The 19,510-nt window shown below is 41.4% G+C and overlaps 1 protein-coding gene across 1 annotated transcript; it reads left to right on the plus strand.

Annotated features, from left to right (window-relative positions):
- The first annotated feature begins 8,513 nt into the window (after nt 1-8,513).
- LOC133930796 (pre-mRNA-processing-splicing factor 8A) lies at nt 8,514-18,468 on the plus strand. Its single transcript, XM_062377536.1, has 13 exons — nt 8,514-8,912; nt 10,038-10,161; nt 10,265-10,357; nt 10,525-10,915; nt 11,238-11,727; nt 11,825-15,621; nt 15,710-15,816; nt 15,911-16,165; nt 16,254-16,889; nt 16,979-17,176; nt 17,263-17,541; nt 17,652-17,894; nt 17,994-18,468. Exons 1-13 carry the CDS (start codon nt 8,650-8,652, stop codon nt 18,183-18,185), a joined length of 7,068 nt encoding a protein of 2,355 aa, XP_062233520.1. The 5' UTR covers nt 8,514-8,649; the 3' UTR covers nt 18,186-18,468.
- Nucleotides 18,469-19,510: the final 1,042 nt, after the last annotated feature.

The raw sequence follows: 19,510 nt of genomic DNA on the forward strand, positions 1-19,510 counted from the left end.
TTTTTTCTAGTTTTTTAAATATATTTAAGGTCTTAAAATTGATATAAGTTATAAAAGTAGCCATCTTTGGAGAATTTAAATTTTAAAACTACAATGGCTATTGGGGTGAATCCTTTCAAATGGGTTGTTTTTAATTATAGAATACACATAAAAAGTTTCTAATTTTTTGGTGCCTTGGAACATCTCAGTTTGAACAGACATAGAGGGAAGGAGATATTTTCTCATCTGGCGATTTTGTTCATACAAGAAGAGTATCTTCTTGAACCTCTCGACAAAACACCCAGAGACTGAGCTACACGTGGTCGACAACCATTGAAAGACTTGGGCGGTGCCACAGCTCCATGCCTCACCTTATCTCCTCCCTCACCAACTCCTTTCCCTCTCATTTCCCTTACTGGCTGCAAGTAGCAGGAGGTCCCCCTCTGCTCCTCTCCATGTTTTCCCCATCGAGTAGCAGTTATGCCGATGCAAATCCATGGCCATTAGGCTGCCTCTGAGCCCTCCCAGCCAAACCGAAGCTCGGTGAAGCTCCTTTGAGGTCTCTTCCACCGAAGCCCACCTCCAATTCGCCAAATCCTCACTGAAATCGAGCTCGATCGCGAGCCTTCTTCCCCAGCGTCGATGTTGTGCTCCATCGACCTCACCCACAGATCTGTCATCCCCAACTCTAGTTGTCGGTGATGCTCTCCTCATTCTTACCTTCCAGTGAGCCATTCTTCATCTTCGCACATACAGACCGCCCTTAGGCAATGTTGAAGCTCTTGCATGAACAATCCTTGGCTAGGAGTAATTACATAATATTGTCGTCGTGAGTCCGATCGAAAGACCCTACCAAGCTCGCCGCCGCCAACTTTCTAGTGTCCGAAGCTGACTTTCTGCTATGTGACTGGACTCACTGTGAGATGCTGCAGCTGCTGGTGTCACTCTTGAGATGCCATTCGTGTCATTCACCGCCGCCCACCAAGAGGAGAAGGACGTTGAGCTGAGGGAGTGCATCACCGTTGGATCCTAATCGGACGGCGGGGCTACGACACTGTAGTAGCTACAATAACTTGATACCCTCATAGGCGGCCGATTCTTGGCCTTTTAATATATGTTATAGACTAGCTCATATGAGCCATAGACTTTATATGAAGACTTATTATTTAGTTCTTATGGACTTGCGTCATCAGGAGAACACCACAATCATTTCTAAAGTCAAAGTCGTCTATTGTACTTTCATGATGAGAGCATCGTTTATATTGTTGCGGCCTAGATTTCTTGAGAATATTATACATCATATAAGGGTACAGTTAGCACGAGTTCGCACACCCACATGCCTTTTCTTTAACCTCGTGTTGGAGTACCTTCACGCAGCCGTTGGCAACTAGGTTAATGTTAAAGTTCGAAGTTGTTGTGTCAGGGATTGGTTGGTCACCGGGCTTAGAAGAAGGTCCTTGGGCGGAAGGCTGGCCTGACAGTGGACTACCGAAGTTGGTAGGGGTGTAAAAAACAATTGGGATTAGCATGGTGGTGGTTGACAACAGCTGATCCGACAATGAGAAGGAAGGTAGGGCCTGGGCGAGCACGGTGAGGCGAGCCCATAGAAGGGGAGAAAGAAGGAGTGGCTAGTGCTGGAGCTCGTTTGAGGGGGTCGCCATAGCTCAAAAGCAACGGGGTTGTAGCATCTAGGCCCTCAGGTAAGTGGTAAGTGTTTCGGTGATTAATGACAACTGTATTATTGTGACTAATATATGTGTTTTAGTTCACAATGATGAGTGGGTTTCTTAGTCCCTAAAGTGGTATAATAGGCTATCAAAGGACATATGCATCAAGATTAATAATCTTTTAGTTCTAAGTGTCACAATGAGATGAAAGACACTTAGAGTAGTTTATGTCTCTTTTCTGAGTCTTTTGATCGTACTATAAAATGGGGTAAGAGTTGTAGCTTGATCTAATTAAGTCTTGATAAGTGTTGAATATCTAACTATAGGGTATATACGCGTAAGGAGTGTATCATATACAGATAGGGTGTACCGTGTGCATATTTGACAACTCCGAATATTATGGAACCGAATCTACGGTACTTGATACTCCCAAAATTTAGAAGGTGTATATTAGGAAGGCCTAGATTACTTACCCAACTCGAGAAGACCAGTATCCATAACAAATTTATCTACTTGAATGACAAGAAGGACTCCATATCGATTACAGATGGATAGGAGATGATACATCACCCCTATATGAGGCGGTGACCTAGATCCCTATGGGGTTCTTTTTCCGGCTACTCGAGGCAAGCATCAGGACCTTGATATAGAAGGAACTTGACGACTTTAGCCCTAGGTTAGACTAGATTCTAGAAGTATTAGATACTGCAGATTCAGTTTTGTAATATCTGGAGTTGTCAAGTATGTATATGACATACCTCATCCGTATATGGTGTACTCCTTATGCGTATATACCCCATCATTAGATATTCGACAACAAGGTGTAGCATCTAGGTCCCTAGTTAAAAGGTAAGTGTTTCAGTAATTAATGACAAACATATCATTGTGCCTAACAATTTATTTTGAAAGAAATCAAAAATTAGTTCACAATGATATTTAGGAATTTTGGTCCCTAAGGCAGGTTATATGGATGATCAAAGGATATGTGAATAAAGATTAAGGATCTTCTAGTTCTAAGTATCACAAAGGAGATGAAGGACAATTAGAGTAATATAAGTCTCCTTTCTTAGTCTTTTGATCGTACTATAAAGAGAGGCTAAGAGTGGTAGTTTTGACCTAGTTGAGTCTAGTTTTGATGCACACTTGTGAAATTGTTGCACTAGGTAGCTAAGAGAAGCCTATGGATTAGTTGCCGAGCAGTTAGAACTCAAGATTGGTTGAATTGGACGAGTTCAGAAGGTTTTTCGCCTCACCGGATGATCCAGTCCTCTGTAGAGTGAACTCACCAGAACATATTTCTTCTGTAGAATCTGAAAGCTATTGAGTACACAAGATGATCCGGTGATTAAGGAGATGAAATCATCGGAGCCTTTTCTTGGCAACACGTGTATAGAAAAAAAGGTGAAGTGTTACACCAAATAGTCCAGTACTAAGCAAAGAGCATCACAAGACTATTTTGAACAAGAGTGAAAACTCTTTGTAAAATGGATTTGACCTCATTGGATGGTCCGATGTTTTGTGGGACGGATCACCAGAGTGTTTTTTCCAGAAAAGATTGCAATAGGTAATTTGAAGTGGTTTTACTCACCGGATAGTCCGTTGATAGACCAATGTGTACACCGAAGTAATTCTTTCATAGGCGATTTCAAGTACTAAAGAATGAAGATAAGTTGATCGGATGGTCTGGTGAAGATTTTGTGTACACCAGATAATACATCGGATAAATTATACCAGAGAAGGTTGCATCTATTGAAGTTTAATGAGTAACTCACTGGATGATCCGCGCGTGAATGGAGTGCTCACCGGATGACCTCACCGGAGCATTATCTGCAGTAACTGCTAATAATAACTGGCACAATGAGGCACTGAAATTTGTACTCACCGGATTATCCAATGTGAGTAAGAAGATGCTCACCGTATCATCCAGTGTTAACAGAAAAAAGTGGGTGGTTAGACAATGGTTAAATTTGGATCTCTAGCCTATAAATACCCCATCATTTTGTCTCACAAAGCTTTCTAGCGACCCAGAGAAATTCATACACTGTGTGTCATCAAAAAGCAATAGAGAGCACTTGAGTTGATTTGCATATCCCTAATTGAAGGTTAAGGACATTATAGCAAGTGTGCATCTAGCTGTAGTTTAGGCTTGATCTTGGTCAAGTGAAGCATTTGGCTTGTTACTCTTGGTGGTTGGCAACACCTAGCCGATCTTAATTGGAGATGTTGTTGGTGAGTTCTTGGAGTTCTTGTAGGAGTCTCAAGAAGGGTTTGTACTTGGTTTGATGCCCGTCAATTCAGAGATAGAAAATTGCAATCATAAATGAGCACTTAAGTCTTGGTGACTTAAAGGGTAGCGATATCCTTAGTGGATACTCTAACGAGGACGGGGGAGTGCCAACTCCTCGATACCTCGGGAAAAAAATCCAGTGTCCTCTTGCCCATCTATTTATTATTTCACATTAACTTTGAGTATTAACATTCTTACAAGCTTTCGTTTCTATATTTTTTTAGTATCTTTGCTTGCTAGTTTGTTAGCCTTGTTCTAGTTTATTCGTATAGTCGTATTTTCTTTCATCTAGGTTAAAGTTGCTACTTATTCTAAAAATCAGTATAAGTTTTTAATTAGAGCCCAATCCACCATCTCTTGGGCCATTCGATCCTTTCACAAGGTTGGATGCACACTTGCGAATTTATAGCACTAGCTAGCTCAAAGAAGGTTATGGTTAAGACATCGAGAAGTTAGAACTCAAGAGTGTTTGAATTGGATGAGCTCAAAATTTTTTCAATACACCGGATGGTCTGGCGTTACCAGAGATGAACACGCTGGAGTATTTCTTGGATCAAGGCAAAAATATCTTAAGTACACCAGATGGCCCGATGATCTAAGACTCATTAACACCGGAGTATTTTTGTGTGGTGACGTAGCACAAAAATTTGAAGTTCGCATCAGATGTTTCGGCGTGTAAAGAAGGCTACGCTGGAGCATTTATTGCAGAGAGGATTTCAGTGATGTGTTTCAAGAATATGAATGCCGGATGGTCCGACGTGTACACCGGAGTATACACTTGAATATTTCTTGCAAAGAAGAATTTTAAAGTCTGGATTTTGTGGTTCTACATGCGGGATCATTCGACGTGTGCCCGGAGGCTTCTCTTGAGTGCTTAAGAGGCTTAACGGCTAATTGACAGCTGGCGATTGGGAGTGGTTGAAAAGGTACACGCTGGAACATCTGACGTGTGTAAGCAAGTGCACGTCGGATCTTCTGGCATTCACATAAAAATGGGGTAGTTGAGCAATGACTACATTTGAACCTCTATCCTATAAATACCCATCGCTTGGTCTCACTTTGATATCTTATAACCCAAAGGAGCCTATTCACTATGTGTCATCAAGAAACAAGATAAAACATTTAAGTGATTTGCAAAGTCCCTAATTGAAATATTAAGGATATTATTAGTGCTTTGAGAGTACCAAGTGTGTATCTAGCTGTAGTTTAGGTTTGATCTTGGTCAAGTGAAGCTATTGACTTGTTACTCTTAGATAATTAGAGTTGTCTCGGTGAGCTGTTAGAGGTCTTGTGGGAGCCCCAAGAAGTGGGATGCACTTGACTTGATGCCCGCCAATCTGGAGATGAAGAAATGACAATCATGAGGGAGCACTTGAGTCTTAATGACTCAAGGGGGAGCGATATTCTTGGTGGATACTCTAATAAGGACTAAGTGAAGTGCTAACTTCTCGATGCCTCGAGAAAAATCGATGTCATCTTGTCTATCTTTCTACTTTCTCGTATTTACTTTGAGCATTTATATTTTTGCAAGCTTTAATTCAATAATTTGCTTAGTGTCTTTGCTTGTTTTTTTTTCTAGCTTGTTTACATACTTGTTTTAGTTTTTGGTAAAAATATTTCTAATTAGTGTCCAATTTATCTCCTCTTGCGATCCTTTCAGGGGCGGTGGGGCAACATGAGGGAAGACGATGGAGGAGAGAGGAGAAATACAATGGATGTGGGCTGAGGGGTGTGCAAACACCTACTAATGATCCCATAAAACATGTTTATCTATGATTATATCCGGCTTCTGAACTTTAAAAGCTAAAAGCTCAAACAAATACTAGGCTTTTCAAGCCAGCTTCTCGGAACCCATAGGCCACACCATTGCATTGGAAGCGAGAAGCAAGCTCAGGGATACTTCTCTCACTTAAGCAGCTTCTTCTGCAGGTCGAGGACTTCGCATTGTCATCAATCTTCTGCAGGTCGAGGCGCAGCAGACGCCCCTCCCTTGATCTGTTTTGTTTTCCTTCGTAGAGAAATTTTTATTAATGGTACAAGGCAACAGTAGATCTTCACGCCCTCTATTGTTATGTGTAATCGTATACCTGCTGCTAGGACAGAAAAATGTGAATCAGTGCTTGTTCTGAACAGCATTTGCTCGTCCTCTTTCACTTGTTCTGTGGCTTTTAAGAATATGCTTTGATTACAATTCTGTTTGTAGCCTGGATATGGTAGCGCCACACATTTGAAATTTGTATGTTTGTTTTCTTCCAACCACGACTTCTTGAACACAACATGCTTGCTTGTGGAAGAATCGTTCGAGCAGGTGTTGCCTTGAAATTCCTCCTTTTTTTTCACACCGATTTCAGCATCGGATCACTGATTTGGCTTGAGTGCTTGCTTGATAAAGCAAATATTTATTCGAACTAAATATACTGTACTCTAGACGTAGAACTTTATTGTAGCCTATGCACTACTTCTATGCCTTTTGGCAATGTGTACATGAGTACATCGTTTGAAAAGCAATGATCTACGTGTTATGAACTATTTACATGTTCCAATAATATTAGATACATGTACATACACTTTATATACCAAGTTTTCTCCTAAATATTAACATTAGTCATTAAAAACATTTTACAGAAACAAAAATATCCACTCCAGACAACAAGGGACGTTATACATATTACACACCTTATTCAATTCAAAAGTTATGAGCCGGACTATCAAAATCAGGGTTACCAAACAATGGCAATTTCCACAAAAACACCTTTTAGAAAAATAATTTCTCTAGGATCAAAAGCCAAAAGTAATAGCTTTTAGAAAAAAATCAACCAAATAAACATGCCCTAACCAACATATAACTGGCCCCAGTTTTCCTCCAAATGCCAGCCTTTTCAAGTCTTACCATATGATGGTTCAGCAGGGTTCAATTTATCGACGATAACCGGTCGAAATTCGCGGTTACCGAGCTTATCTCTCCGGTCCAGTTTCAGAAACCGAACGGTAACTAAATTTGAATTCAAAAAATTATAAAAAAATTATAAAAACTAGAGACAATTCTAAGAACTTATGTAAATCTTTTACAAAAATAATATCATTTGCATCATATTATATAGGGAGGAAGTTTGAAAAAATGAAAAAACTTGGAACGTACGGCTCAGTTATTAACTCATGTTAAGGAAAAGCTTAACATGCAAATACATATTTTTCTTGTGTAGGACGCATCTTAAGAGGATCTTTAAAATTGATTTTATTTCATTTAGAGTTTTATTAATTTCTCCATAATTTTTACAAAGTTCACAAGCATAAAGTGAATATGTTAAAAAACAAGACTGAAATTAACTTTTTCATGTCTAATATTATTTTTCCTACATAAAGTATAGTATAAATAAATTAATAAAAATAGTTTCACTAAATTTAGAGGTGTGATGGGTCAGTTATGAATTAATCTAGTCGCAACACATTTACACAATCCCGCATGTTGTAATAACTAATTCATGAGTTCATGTATTTTTAAAAGACATAGGATGGATCATGTAAGAAGACTAACAAAATTAGTTTCATGATTTTTTATTAGCAAAGAGTAAACTATGCATTTGACTTGGTTTTACAAATACATTTTCTTACAAAAAATTTCCTACTTTTTTATGAGTATAAATACTTTATCATGTAGATCATGTTACAAGGAAACCAACAAAATTTGTTTCACTTGATTTGAAGTTCAGATAAATTAATTATTGATTTTACAAGATTGAACCAATTTTTAGATTTTTCTGTTAAACTTTACTGAAAATCGAGAAAATCACTCGATAAATCGAGAAAATCGAGCGATTACCAACAAAACCGAGCAGTTAGTGATAATGGAGAAAATTTGAGAAAACCGCTCGATAAATCGAGAAAATCGCTCGAATCTGGCATTTTTTTTATCTAAATTTCAAATTTTAGCAAATGAATTTTGTATGAATTTCAGCAAAATTTCGAACAGCTATTGCAATAATCACGCATTTTCAGTTACCGCTAGGACTGGTTACCGTTTCCCTAAAACCTTGCCACCTAGTATAGCTCCTGCCTTACATTTGAACGCATCATTCACACTCCTTATAGCGTCTCCAATGACAGCTTGTGAAGATGGGACGATTTCAGGCTCAAAGTCTGAATCAATGTTTATCGGGGACGATCTAACGATACCTTAACATTTTACTTCACCAAATATATTTTAATTTATTGTTATCCAAAGTACAAACTTAAAAGTCAAAATAGTCAATTATTAATACACATAGGACACGCTAAAACTGTACAACCTCATTTTTTAATTTTTATGCTAAATATAATAATGTTCTTTATTAAATCATTTTAGATGTTTTGTTAATCATTTGACGCTGCATATCCTATTTGTCCAGTTCTATTACACCATGTCACTGGAAATTCACTGGATTTTTTTTTTTATAACTCTTGCAAGAGCCCCCTAAGCCATCGGCAACCATACACAACCGACTCAGAAAACAAGGCCCGTCGAGAGTCGCCCGGCCTGGCCCAGAACCAAGGCCCCATATAAAAGTCTGGCCGCCACCCCGGATCCCATCGGTTTCAATCTATCCATCTCCATTCCCATCCCCATTTTTTGTTCTTTTTTACCCCCGACCACTCTCGAACCCACCCGACCCGGCTCGACTCCGCTTAAACCCTAGCGGCGGCAGAAGCAGCAGCGGGAGGCCGCCGCGCCCGCCTCCGATGTGGAACGGCGCGCCGCCTCCGCCGCCGATGGCGGCCGCCCCGCCTCCCCCGGGCACGACGGGGCCAGGGGCGCCGCCGCCGGCCGGGGCGCCGCAGGGCAGGGAGCCGCTGACGCCAGCGGAGCTGGAGGCGCAGCTGGTGGAGAAGGCCCGGAAGTGGCACCAGCTCAACTCCAAGCGCTACGGCGACAAGCGCAAGTTCGGGTTTGTCGAGGCGCAGAAGGAGGACATGCCCCCCGAGCACGTCCGCAAAATCATCAGGTAACCCCCAGATCCGCGCCGCCTCAGGGTGCTTCGGGCTTTACCCTCGCTCATGCCTAAGTTTCGTAGCTTTCGCGTTCGTGTTGCGCTCTGATGGTTATGGTTTTAGGTGGTTCTGTTGTTGTGCGTAGCTTTGAACTGATGTCGTGGTTGCGGTTGGCCTCTCGTTTGATGTTACGTGTTGTGCGAGTAGAGAATCCGATGTGATTTTTTGGAGTTTCTGGTTATAGCTGTGCCATGAGTAGTGTTTAGGCTTGGATTTAGCTGTGTTATGGTATGCTTGGCTACATGCGCTTTTTTTGCTATCTCTCGCTGATGTTCTTTGGTGATGAAATTAAGTAACAGGTTGCAGTCCGAATTTTAGATTGTAGAAGTTAAGGCCTTCTATATACTGACGATGCAGTTATGGTCAAGGTTGGCGTGCTAGTTGTTTTATGTTATGATCTACGAAGCATGGGTTCTCATTGAATGCCATTCGTGGTGTGACTAAACCGCAACTTCACAAGTTATGGGATCGTGGTTTCCCTTTAGTTGGCAATGTACATTTCTTTTGGTGTTTCGGTTTCTGTTTGCTGTTTACTTGTATCTCCTATCTTGGTAACTCCGTGGTATTGTTTTCAGCAATTTGCATTCTGTTACATGATGTAGTCAATGCTTGGGAGTTAATCACTTCTGAGTAAATTTGAGTTCAGCTTTGACTTATGAATAGAGGACAAACTATACCTAAGAATGAGTTCTATGGCTCTTAGAATGGAGATTCTGTATTGTCAATTGAGGGGTTTCACTTGTGTTTGTGGGGTTCTGTTGGGTTCTATTGCTTGTTGCTCAGTGTACCTAGGGTGCTTGTTTTAGCTGTTTTCAGTTACTGTTGTTGCGATTTGACTTTCTGGTTCTTGCCTGTAAAGCTAGCGTCTCTAGCTTGTGTATTGTTGAGACATACATACTTCTAGCTTTCAAGTGCAAGCTGATTGTACCTTTTATACATGGAATACCTGGTTGTACCTTCTATACGTGGAATACATTGTTATCTATCCAGCAGAGTCGAAAGTTTCAGTGATTTTTTTTGCAGAGTGTAAATCCTGTTTAAGATGCACTTTATTTATGCTTCCTTGTTACATTTAACAGAGACCATGGAGACATGTCTTCCAAGAAGTACAGGCACGACAAACGTGTTTATCTTGGAGCGCTAAAATTTGTGCCTCATGCTGTTTATAAACTACTGGAGAATATGCCCATGCCTTGGGAGCAGGTACACTTTTTGCCATGTCCTTTTAGATGTAAAGTTAAATAGCTTATTCTTGGTGAGATCACTTGTGGCGTGGAATTTGAGTAATACATACTTTCTTTTTCAGGTTCGCCATGTGAAAGTCTTGTATCACATCACTGGAGCCATCACTTTTGTAAATGAAATACCATGGGTGGCGGAACCCATATACCTGGCACAGGTGAGGATTTATAGAGTCACCTTTTTTCCACCCTTCCATAACTACATATCGAGCTGTTTATATGCTAGCTATGCTATTTTTTTTATGAATGCATACAACCAGTTGCTATGTGTTGTACCTTTTGTTTTCTTTTATGCTTAAACCTCTCTTCTTATGTGCTTTCACAGTGGGGTACGATGTGGATCATGATGCGGCGAGAGAAGAGAGATAGGCGTCATTTTAAACGAATGCGCTTTCCTCCATTTGATGATGAGGAACCCCCACTGGACTATGCTGATAATTTGTTGGATGTTGAACCACTAGAGGCTATACAATTGGATTTGGACAGGGAGGAAGATGCAGCTGTCTTTAAATGGTTCTATGATCACAAGCCTCTTGTGAAGACTATGCTTATAAATGGCCCCAGCTACAGGAAATGGCATCTATCGCTTCCCATAATGGCAACACTATATCGCCTTTCTGGCCAGCTGTTGTCAGATCTTATTGATAGGAATTATTTCTATTTGTTTGACATGGAGTCTTTCTTTACTGCCAAAGCGCTCAATATGTGCATTCCAGGTATGCATCTTTGTTTAAGTTTTGTAAGCTATGGTTACTGTCACAGATTTAAACACCTTGCACATCAATGGGGTTAGCATAGAATTTGCAGGCTTGCAGCTTCTGATTTGATGGTTACATCAAAATTTAGCCCACCTAGTATACTGATGTATTTGTCATACTACTGGCAAGATATTTTGGATACATGCGCAATAGAGTATTTTTTGCATTTATCTATTGTCTTTCTTTGTCAAAGGAGGGAATTTAGTAGCGCACTGTTTTTTTTTTTGGTCTTGTGCTATTTTTATCCTATCAAGCACTAACTTTAGATGTTCTATCACAGGAGGTCCGAAGTTTGAGCCATTGTACCGTGATATGGAGAAGGGTGATGAGGACTGGAATGAGTTTAATGACATAAATAAACTCATCATACGTCAGCCACTTCGGACTGAGTACAGAATTGCTTTCCCACACCTTTACAATAACAGGCCAAGGAAAGTGAAACTTGGGGTCTATCATACTCCCATGATAATGTATATCAAGACAGAGGATCCAGATTTGCCTGCGTTCTACTACGATCCTCTGATAAATCCTATCACTTCAACTAACAAGGTTGATCGTCGGGAGAGGAAAACAACTGAAGATGAAGACGATGAAGATTTTTGTCTCCCAGAAGATGTGGAGCCTCTCTTGAAACGCACTGAACTTTATACTGATACAACAGCTGCTGGTATCTCATTACTGTTTGCCCCAAAGCCTTTTAACATGAGATCTGGTAGAACACGTCGCGCGGAAGATATTCCTCTTGTATCTGAGTGGTTCAAGGAGCATTGGTGAGTGCTATAGTGACACTTTTTTGTTTTGTTTTTATCTATTTCCGTTTGGTGGATTGTACTGTTCAACTGATTGTGTTTTATTAATATTTTTCAGCCCACCAGCTTATCCTGTGAAAGTTCGTGTGAGCTATCAGAAGCTGTTGAAGTGTTATGTACTCAATGAGCTACATCATAGGTCTCCCAAGGCCCAGAAGAAGAAGCATCTGTTCCGTTCGCTCCAAGCAACAAAGTTTTTCCAAACTACAGAGCTTGACTGGGCAGAAGCAGGCTTACAAGTTTGCAAGCAGGGTTACAACATGCTAAACTTGTTGATTCACAGGAAGAATCTTAATTACCTTCATTTAGACTACAATTTCAATTTGAAACCTGTGAAGACTCTTACAACAAAGGAAAGGAAGAAATCTCGTTTTGGAAATGCATTCCATTTGTGTCGTGAGATTTTGCGACTTACTAAGTTGGTTGTTGATGCAAACATCCAATTCCGGCTAGGAAATGTTGATGCTTTCCAGTTGGCAGATGGTCTGCAGTATATATTTTCCCATGTTGGCCAGTTAACTGGTATGTATAGATACAAGTATCGTTTGATGCGGCAAATCAGGATGTGCAAAGATCTGAAGCACTTGATATATTATCGTTTCAACACTGGTCCTGTTGGCAAAGGGCCTGGCTGTGGATTTTGGGCTCCAATGTGGAGAGTATGGCTATTTTTTCTTCGTGGTATTGTCCCATTGCTGGAAAGGTGGTTAGGCAATCTGCTGGCAAGGCAATTCGAAGGCCGTCACTCGAAAGGAGTTGCTAAAACTGTAACCAAGCAACGGGTGGAGTCTCATTTTGATCTGGAACTCCGGGCTGCAGTTATGCATGACGTCCTTGATGCTATGCCAGAGGGCATCAAGCAAAACAAGGCCCGGACTATATTACAGCATCTTAGTGAGGCATGGCGATGCTGGAAGGCAAATATCCCATGGAAAGTCCCTGGCCTGCCTGTGCCTATTGAGAATATGATACTCCGTTATGTGAAGTCCAAGGCTGATTGGTGGACCAATGTTGCTCACTACAATCGTGAACGTATCAGGCGTGGTGCTACAGTTGACAAGACTGTTTGTCGGAAAAATCTTGGACGGTTAACTCGGCTGTGGCTGAAGGCAGAACAAGAGAGGCAACACAATTATTTGAAAGATGGGCCATATGTGACTCCTGAAGAAGCTGTTGCTATTTATACAACAACAGTTCACTGGCTGGAATCAAGAAAGTTCTCACCAATTCCTTTCCCTCCACTGTCATACAAGCATGACACCAAACTTCTTATACTGGCATTGGAAAGGCTGAAGGAGTCATATAGTGTAGCAGTTAGGTTAAACCAACTGCAACGGGAGGAGCTGGGCTTGATTGAACAAGCGTATGATAATCCACATGAGGCACTGTCAAGGATAAAACGTCATCTTCTTACTCAGCGTGCTTTCAAGGAAGTTGGCATAGAATTCATGGACTTGTACAGCTACTTGATTCCAGTCTATGAAATTGAGCCTCTTGAGAAAATTACTGATGCATACCTTGACCAGTACCTGTGGTATGAGGGGGACAAACGCCACCTTTTCCCAAATTGGGTCAAACCTGCTGACTCAGAACCACCACCTCTACTTGTTTATAAATGGTGTCAAGGCATTAATAATTTACAGGATATATGGGACACAAGCGATGGGCAGTGTGTTGTGATGCTCCAGACAAAATTTGAGAAGTTCTTTGAAAAAATTGACCTGACCCTGTTGAACAGGCTTCTGCGTTTGGTCTTGGACCACAACATAGCTGACTATGTCACCGCAAAGAACAATGTTGTGTTGTCTTACAAGGATATGAGTCACACAAATTCTTATGGTCTCATTCGAGGCCTTCAGTTTGCATCTTTTGTAGTGCAGTACTACGGGCTGGTGCTGGATCTCCTGATTCTTGGTTTGACACGTGCCAGTGAGATTGCTGGGCCACCTCAAATGCCAAATGAGTTTCTTACATATGCTGACACAAAAGTTGAGACAAGGCATCCAATCAGGTTGTATTCTCGATACATTGACAAGGTACATATATTGTTCCGCTTCACTCATGAGGAAGCACGGGATTTAATTCAGCGTTACTTGACAGAACATCCTGATCCTAACAATGAGAACATGGTTGGTTATAATAATAAGAAATGTTGGCCTAGAGATGCAAGAATGAGGCTTATGAAACATGATGTAAATCTTGGAAGAAGTGTCTTCTGGGATATGAAGAATCGCCTTCCGAGGAGCATTACAACTTTAGAATGGGAGAATAGCTTTGTCTCTGTTTACAGCAAGGACAACCCAAACCTACTTTTTAGCATGTGCGGGTTTGAGGTCCGTATTCTGCCGAAGATACGTATGACTCAGGAGGCATTCAGCAACACAAAGGATGGAGTATGGAATTTGCAGAATGAGCAGACAAAAGAAAGGACAGCTATCGCCTTCTTGAGAGTCGACGATGAGCATATGAAAGTGTTTGAGAACCGTGTACGGCAGATTCTAATGTCATCAGGGTCAACAACATTTACCAAGATCGTCAATAAGTGGAATACTGCTCTCATTGGCCTTATGACATATTTCCGTGAAGCAACTGTTCATACACAGGAGCTTTTGGATTTACTTGTCAAATGTGAAAACAAGATACAGACTCGTATAAAGATTGGATTGAATTCAAAGATGCCTAGTAGGTTTCCGCCTGTTATCTTTTATACACCCAAGGAAATTGGAGGTCTGGGTATGTTGTCGATGGGCCACATTCTGATACCGCAGAGTGATCTAAGGTACAGCAAACAGACAGATGTAGGTGTAACACATTTTCGAAGTGGTATGAGCCACGAGGAGGACCAGCTTATTCCTAACCTGTACCGCTACATCCAGCCATGGGAGAGTGAGTTTATTGATTCACAGCGTGTGTGGGCTGAGTATGCTTTGAAGAGGCAGGAAGCACAATCACAAAACAGACGCTTAACACTTGAGGATCTTGAAGATTCATGGGATAGAGGTATACCTCGTATCAACACTCTTTTCCAAAAAGACCGTCATACACTAGCTTATGACAAAGGATGGAGAGTACGAACAGATTTTAAGCAGTATCAAGTGCTGAAACAGAACCCATTCTGGTGGACACATCAGCGGCACGATGGAAAGCTATGGAACCTAAACAACTACAGAACTGATGTCATCCAAGCACTTGGTGGTGTAGAAGGTATCCTGGAACATACATTATTTAAAGGAACATATTTCCCTACTTGGGAGGGTCTGTTTTGGGAGAAGGCATCAGGTTTTGAAGAGTCAATGAAATACAAGAAGCTGACCAATGCACAGCGTTCTGGGCTCAATCAAATCCCTAATCGAAGATTTACCCTTTGGTGGTCACCGACTATTAATCGTGCAAATGTCTATGTTGGTTTCCAGGTTCAGCTAGATCTTACAGGCATATTCATGCATGGGAAAATCCCGACCTTGAAAATTTCTCTGATCCAGATCTTCCGTGCACATCTGTGGCAGAAGATCCATGAAAGTGTTGTTATGGATCTTTGCCAAGTTTTGGATCAGGAGTTGGATGCGCTGGAGATTGAGACAGTGCAGAAAGAGACAATACATCCCAGGAAGAGTTACAAGATGAACAGCTCCTGTGCAGATATCCTCTTGTTTGCTGCCCATAGATGGCAGATGTCCAAACCAAGCTTAGTTTCTGAGTCTAAGGATGTCTTTGACCAGAAAGCTAGTAACAAGTATTGGATTGATGTGCAACTGCGCTGGGGTGATTATGATTCGCACGACATAGAACGTTATACACGGGCCAAGTTCATGGACTACACAACAGACAATATGTCCATCTACCCATCACCTACTGGTATACCTATATCCATGAACTGATTATTTTGTATCTTGTCCGCTTGTTTGAATTGAATATAGCTAATGTTGATTAATATTTGTTTCAGGGGTGATGATTGGACTTGACCTAGCTTATAATTTGCACTCTGCTTTTGGCAACTGGTTCCCTGGGTCGAAGCCCCTCCTCCAGCAAGCAATGAACAAGATCATGAAGGTATATAATTATGTTAAAATCTAGCTCTTTTTGGTGTACCAGGCGCTCTAAGATGTCCAATTTCAGTAACCTGCTTTACTGTTTCTCTTTTCAGTCTAATCCTGCTCTGTATGTCCTGAGGGAGAGAATAAGGAAGGGTCTGCAGTTGTACTCATCTGAACCGACTGAACCATACCTGTCTTCACAGAACTATGGAGAGATATTCAGTAATCAAATCATATGGTTTGTGGATGACACAAATGTCTATCGAGTTACTATTCACAAGACTTTCGAGGGTAACCTGACCACAAAACCAATCAATGGTGCTATTTTCATTTTCAATCCAAGAACCGGTCAACTTTTTCTGAAGGTTTGTTCCTTTTCAACTTCAGCTCCATTTTTCATGTAATTTGGTGTTGCTGTGCAGTATTGAAAATGTAATGGATCATAATCTGCAGGTTATCCACACAAGTGTATGGGCGGGGCAAAAGCGTCTTGGGCAGCTGGCCAAGTGGAAAACAGCTGAGGAGGTTGCTGCATTAGTTCGATCTCTTCCCGTGGAAGAGCAGCCAAAGCAAATTATTGTGACAAGGAAGGGCATGTTGGACCCCTTGGAGGTCCATCTCCTTGATTTCCCTAACATTGTTATCAAGGGTAGTGAGTTACAGCTGCCATTTCAGGCTTGCTTGAAGATTGAGAAGTTCGGTGATCTTATTCTGAAGGCTACAGAACCACAGATGGTCCTTTATAATATATATGATGACTGGTTGAAAAGTATCTCATCGTACACAGCGTTCTCCCGTATCGTGCTTATACTACGGGCACTACATGTGAATAATGAGAAGGCAAAGATGTTGCTCAAACCTGACAAGACAATTGTTACCGAACCACATCATATATGGCCATCTTTGAGTGATGAACAGTGGCTGAAGGTTGAATGTGCACTCAGGGACCTCATTCTTTCTGATTATGCAAAGAAAAACAATGTTAATACTTCTGCATTGACACAATCTGAAATGCGTGATATAATTCTTGGTGCTGAAATTGCTCCACCATCACAACAGAGGCAACAGATTGCTGAAATTGAGAAACAGGTAAGCATTAACTAATAGCACTTGTTTAGTCTTTCTTCAGAGATAATCACGTTAGTTATGCTCGCTCTTGGTTTTACTTGATTTTGCAGTCCAGGGAGACAAATCAGTTAACTGCAGTGACAACAAGGACAACAAATGTGCATGGAGACGAGCTCATTATCACGACAACCAGTCCATATGAGCAACAAGCATTTGCATCGAAGACTGATTGGCGAGTCAGGGCCATCTCTGCCACAAACTTGTATCTTCGTGTCAATCACATTTATGTTAATTCTGATGATATAAAGGTCAGTACAGTAATTGCACCTGGTTTAGCTCCATAAATTTTGTGAACAAGAATGTTGGATACTAACTGCATCCATTCTGACTGCAGGAGACTGGCTACACTTACATCATGCCAAAGAACATATTAAAGAAGTTCATATGCATAGCAGATCTACGGACACAAATCTCTGGATTCCTGTATGGGCTGAGTCCGCAGGACAATCCCCAAGTTAAAGAGATCAGGTGTATAGCCATTCCTCCACAGCATGGAACTCACCAGATGGTGACTCTGCCAGCAAATCTTCCTGAGCATGAGTTCCTAAATGATCTGGAACCATTAGGATGGATGCATACCCAGCCAAACGAAGCTCCACAGCTATCACCCCAGGTTAGATCTCGATTTAGCAAATTAGTTGTTCAGAAGGATACAAAAATGTAATATTGTCCTTTTGCCTTTCGTGACCTGATTCATGGGACTGACTGCATTGTTTCCTGCAGGATTTGACTTCTCACGCAAAGATTCTGGAGAACAACAAACAATGGGATGGTGAGAAGTGCATCATTCTGACATGCAGCTTTACACCAGGATCTTGCTCGCTGACGGCATACAAGTTGACACCAAGTGGTTACGAGTGGGGCCGCAGCAACAAGGACACCGGAAGCAACCCACATGGATATCTCCCAACTTATTATGAGAAGGTCCAGATGCTTCTGAGTGACCGCTTCCTTGGTTTCTACATGGTATGGACTGTTTCCTAACACTTTCTAAACCTCTTGTTTTTTAAATTGCCCTTGCTAACGTGACTCGCTATGATTTTTTTATTGGTTTCTCCCAAACAGGTTCCAGATAACGTTCCTTGGAACTACAACTTCATGGGAGTAAAGCATGACCCACTGATGAAGTACGCAATGAAGCTCGGCATGCCCCGGGACTTCTACCATGAGGACCACAGGCCGACTCACTTCCTGGAGTTCAGCAACATTGACGAGGGCGAGGTCGCCGAAGGAGATAGGGAGGACACCTTCACGTAGGCGCGCCAAGCCAGAACACGCCACACATGTTAAGCATAGCTCTTAAACCTGCAGCGCAGTTTCCTTTCATTTTGAACAGAGATGATGAACCCGTAACTTGATGCGACGAGTGCCTTATGTTCGTCTGTTGCTTAAGCTTGTATACCTTTGTTGTAAGCCCGCACTTGAGATGGGGGTATTGTACAAGTGCACGCCATGATAACAGTGAAGATTTTGGTTAGTAGCTATGCTACTGTAGTCTGTAGATCGCGTTTATGTTCAGGCTTTACCTATTTTCAGTTTCTGTATGCTTTTTCCTAAACTGCTGAAATATCTTTTTGAGCTGTGCTTCCAGCCAAATTTCCACGCGATGCTTTGCCCTCCAATGTTCCGGTATGTAGCGATAGCACGAAGGTTGCTGTGTTTTCGTTTGTGCATACTGCTGTTATGGTGGCTCCTTTTCTTTGCCCGTAACTGATACTTCCATTTGAGATTCTGGTCTTAGTGATTGTTGCTGTATGGATGTAATATTCGTTAGTGAGGCTCTGGTGTTATTGCACCTTTTAGTTGCTTGCACGTACATGCCTCTTGATATACTTTGCCTCCGACAGGTGAATGGTTTGCTAGCATATTTTTGGAACCTGCCGCGCTCCTCGACTGTTAGATACACTATTTCGGGCTAATTGTTCGCCACACTTAACCATCAAAGGTTTGCCGAAGAGTAGCTTGCGACCAAATGGACGCTTTACCAACAAGGTGTCACTGAGATATGGTCTTCTCTTCCTTCTGTAGCGCACCAGCACTTTGCTACACTCCCTCACATAGATTAGGGAAGTTGGGACCGCAGGAAGGACCAGGCTGAAATCGAAGCCTCTGCGATAGCTGCCAAAACAACCCAATTGTCCAGATATGTCCGTTGATATGCATGCAAATCGGAAGGGCGCAACTTCAAGCATTTGTCGGTCTCTTTTCGGGTTCTGAATGCGTGCATGCTAGCCCAATCATTAAACTAACACCATTCTTTTCAATTCAAATTCAGAATACTTATCACTGACTTTTGACTCGCAATTTCATCACATCCACCCCTCCTTAGCCAACGGGAGCACCCAGTTTCGAATTCCATGCGTTTTACCGGAACCAGACTTTACTGTAAAAGATCAATACAGAATACTCCGTCCGGTCATAAATACATGTCGTTTTTTATAAGACATGATATCCAATGTGTACTTTTGACTGCTATTTTCTATTAAAGTATATTTATAAAATCCATTTAATTTGTGATATTATAAAAATATTTTTCAAGATAAATCTACACATATGATTTTAAGTCTTTCAAATTAAATATT

Source organism: Phragmites australis, chromosome 10 (genome assembly GCF_958298935.1).
Source record: "Phragmites australis chromosome 10, lpPhrAust1.1, whole genome shotgun sequence".
NCBI lineage: Eukaryota > Viridiplantae > Streptophyta > Magnoliopsida > Poales > Poaceae > Phragmites > Phragmites australis.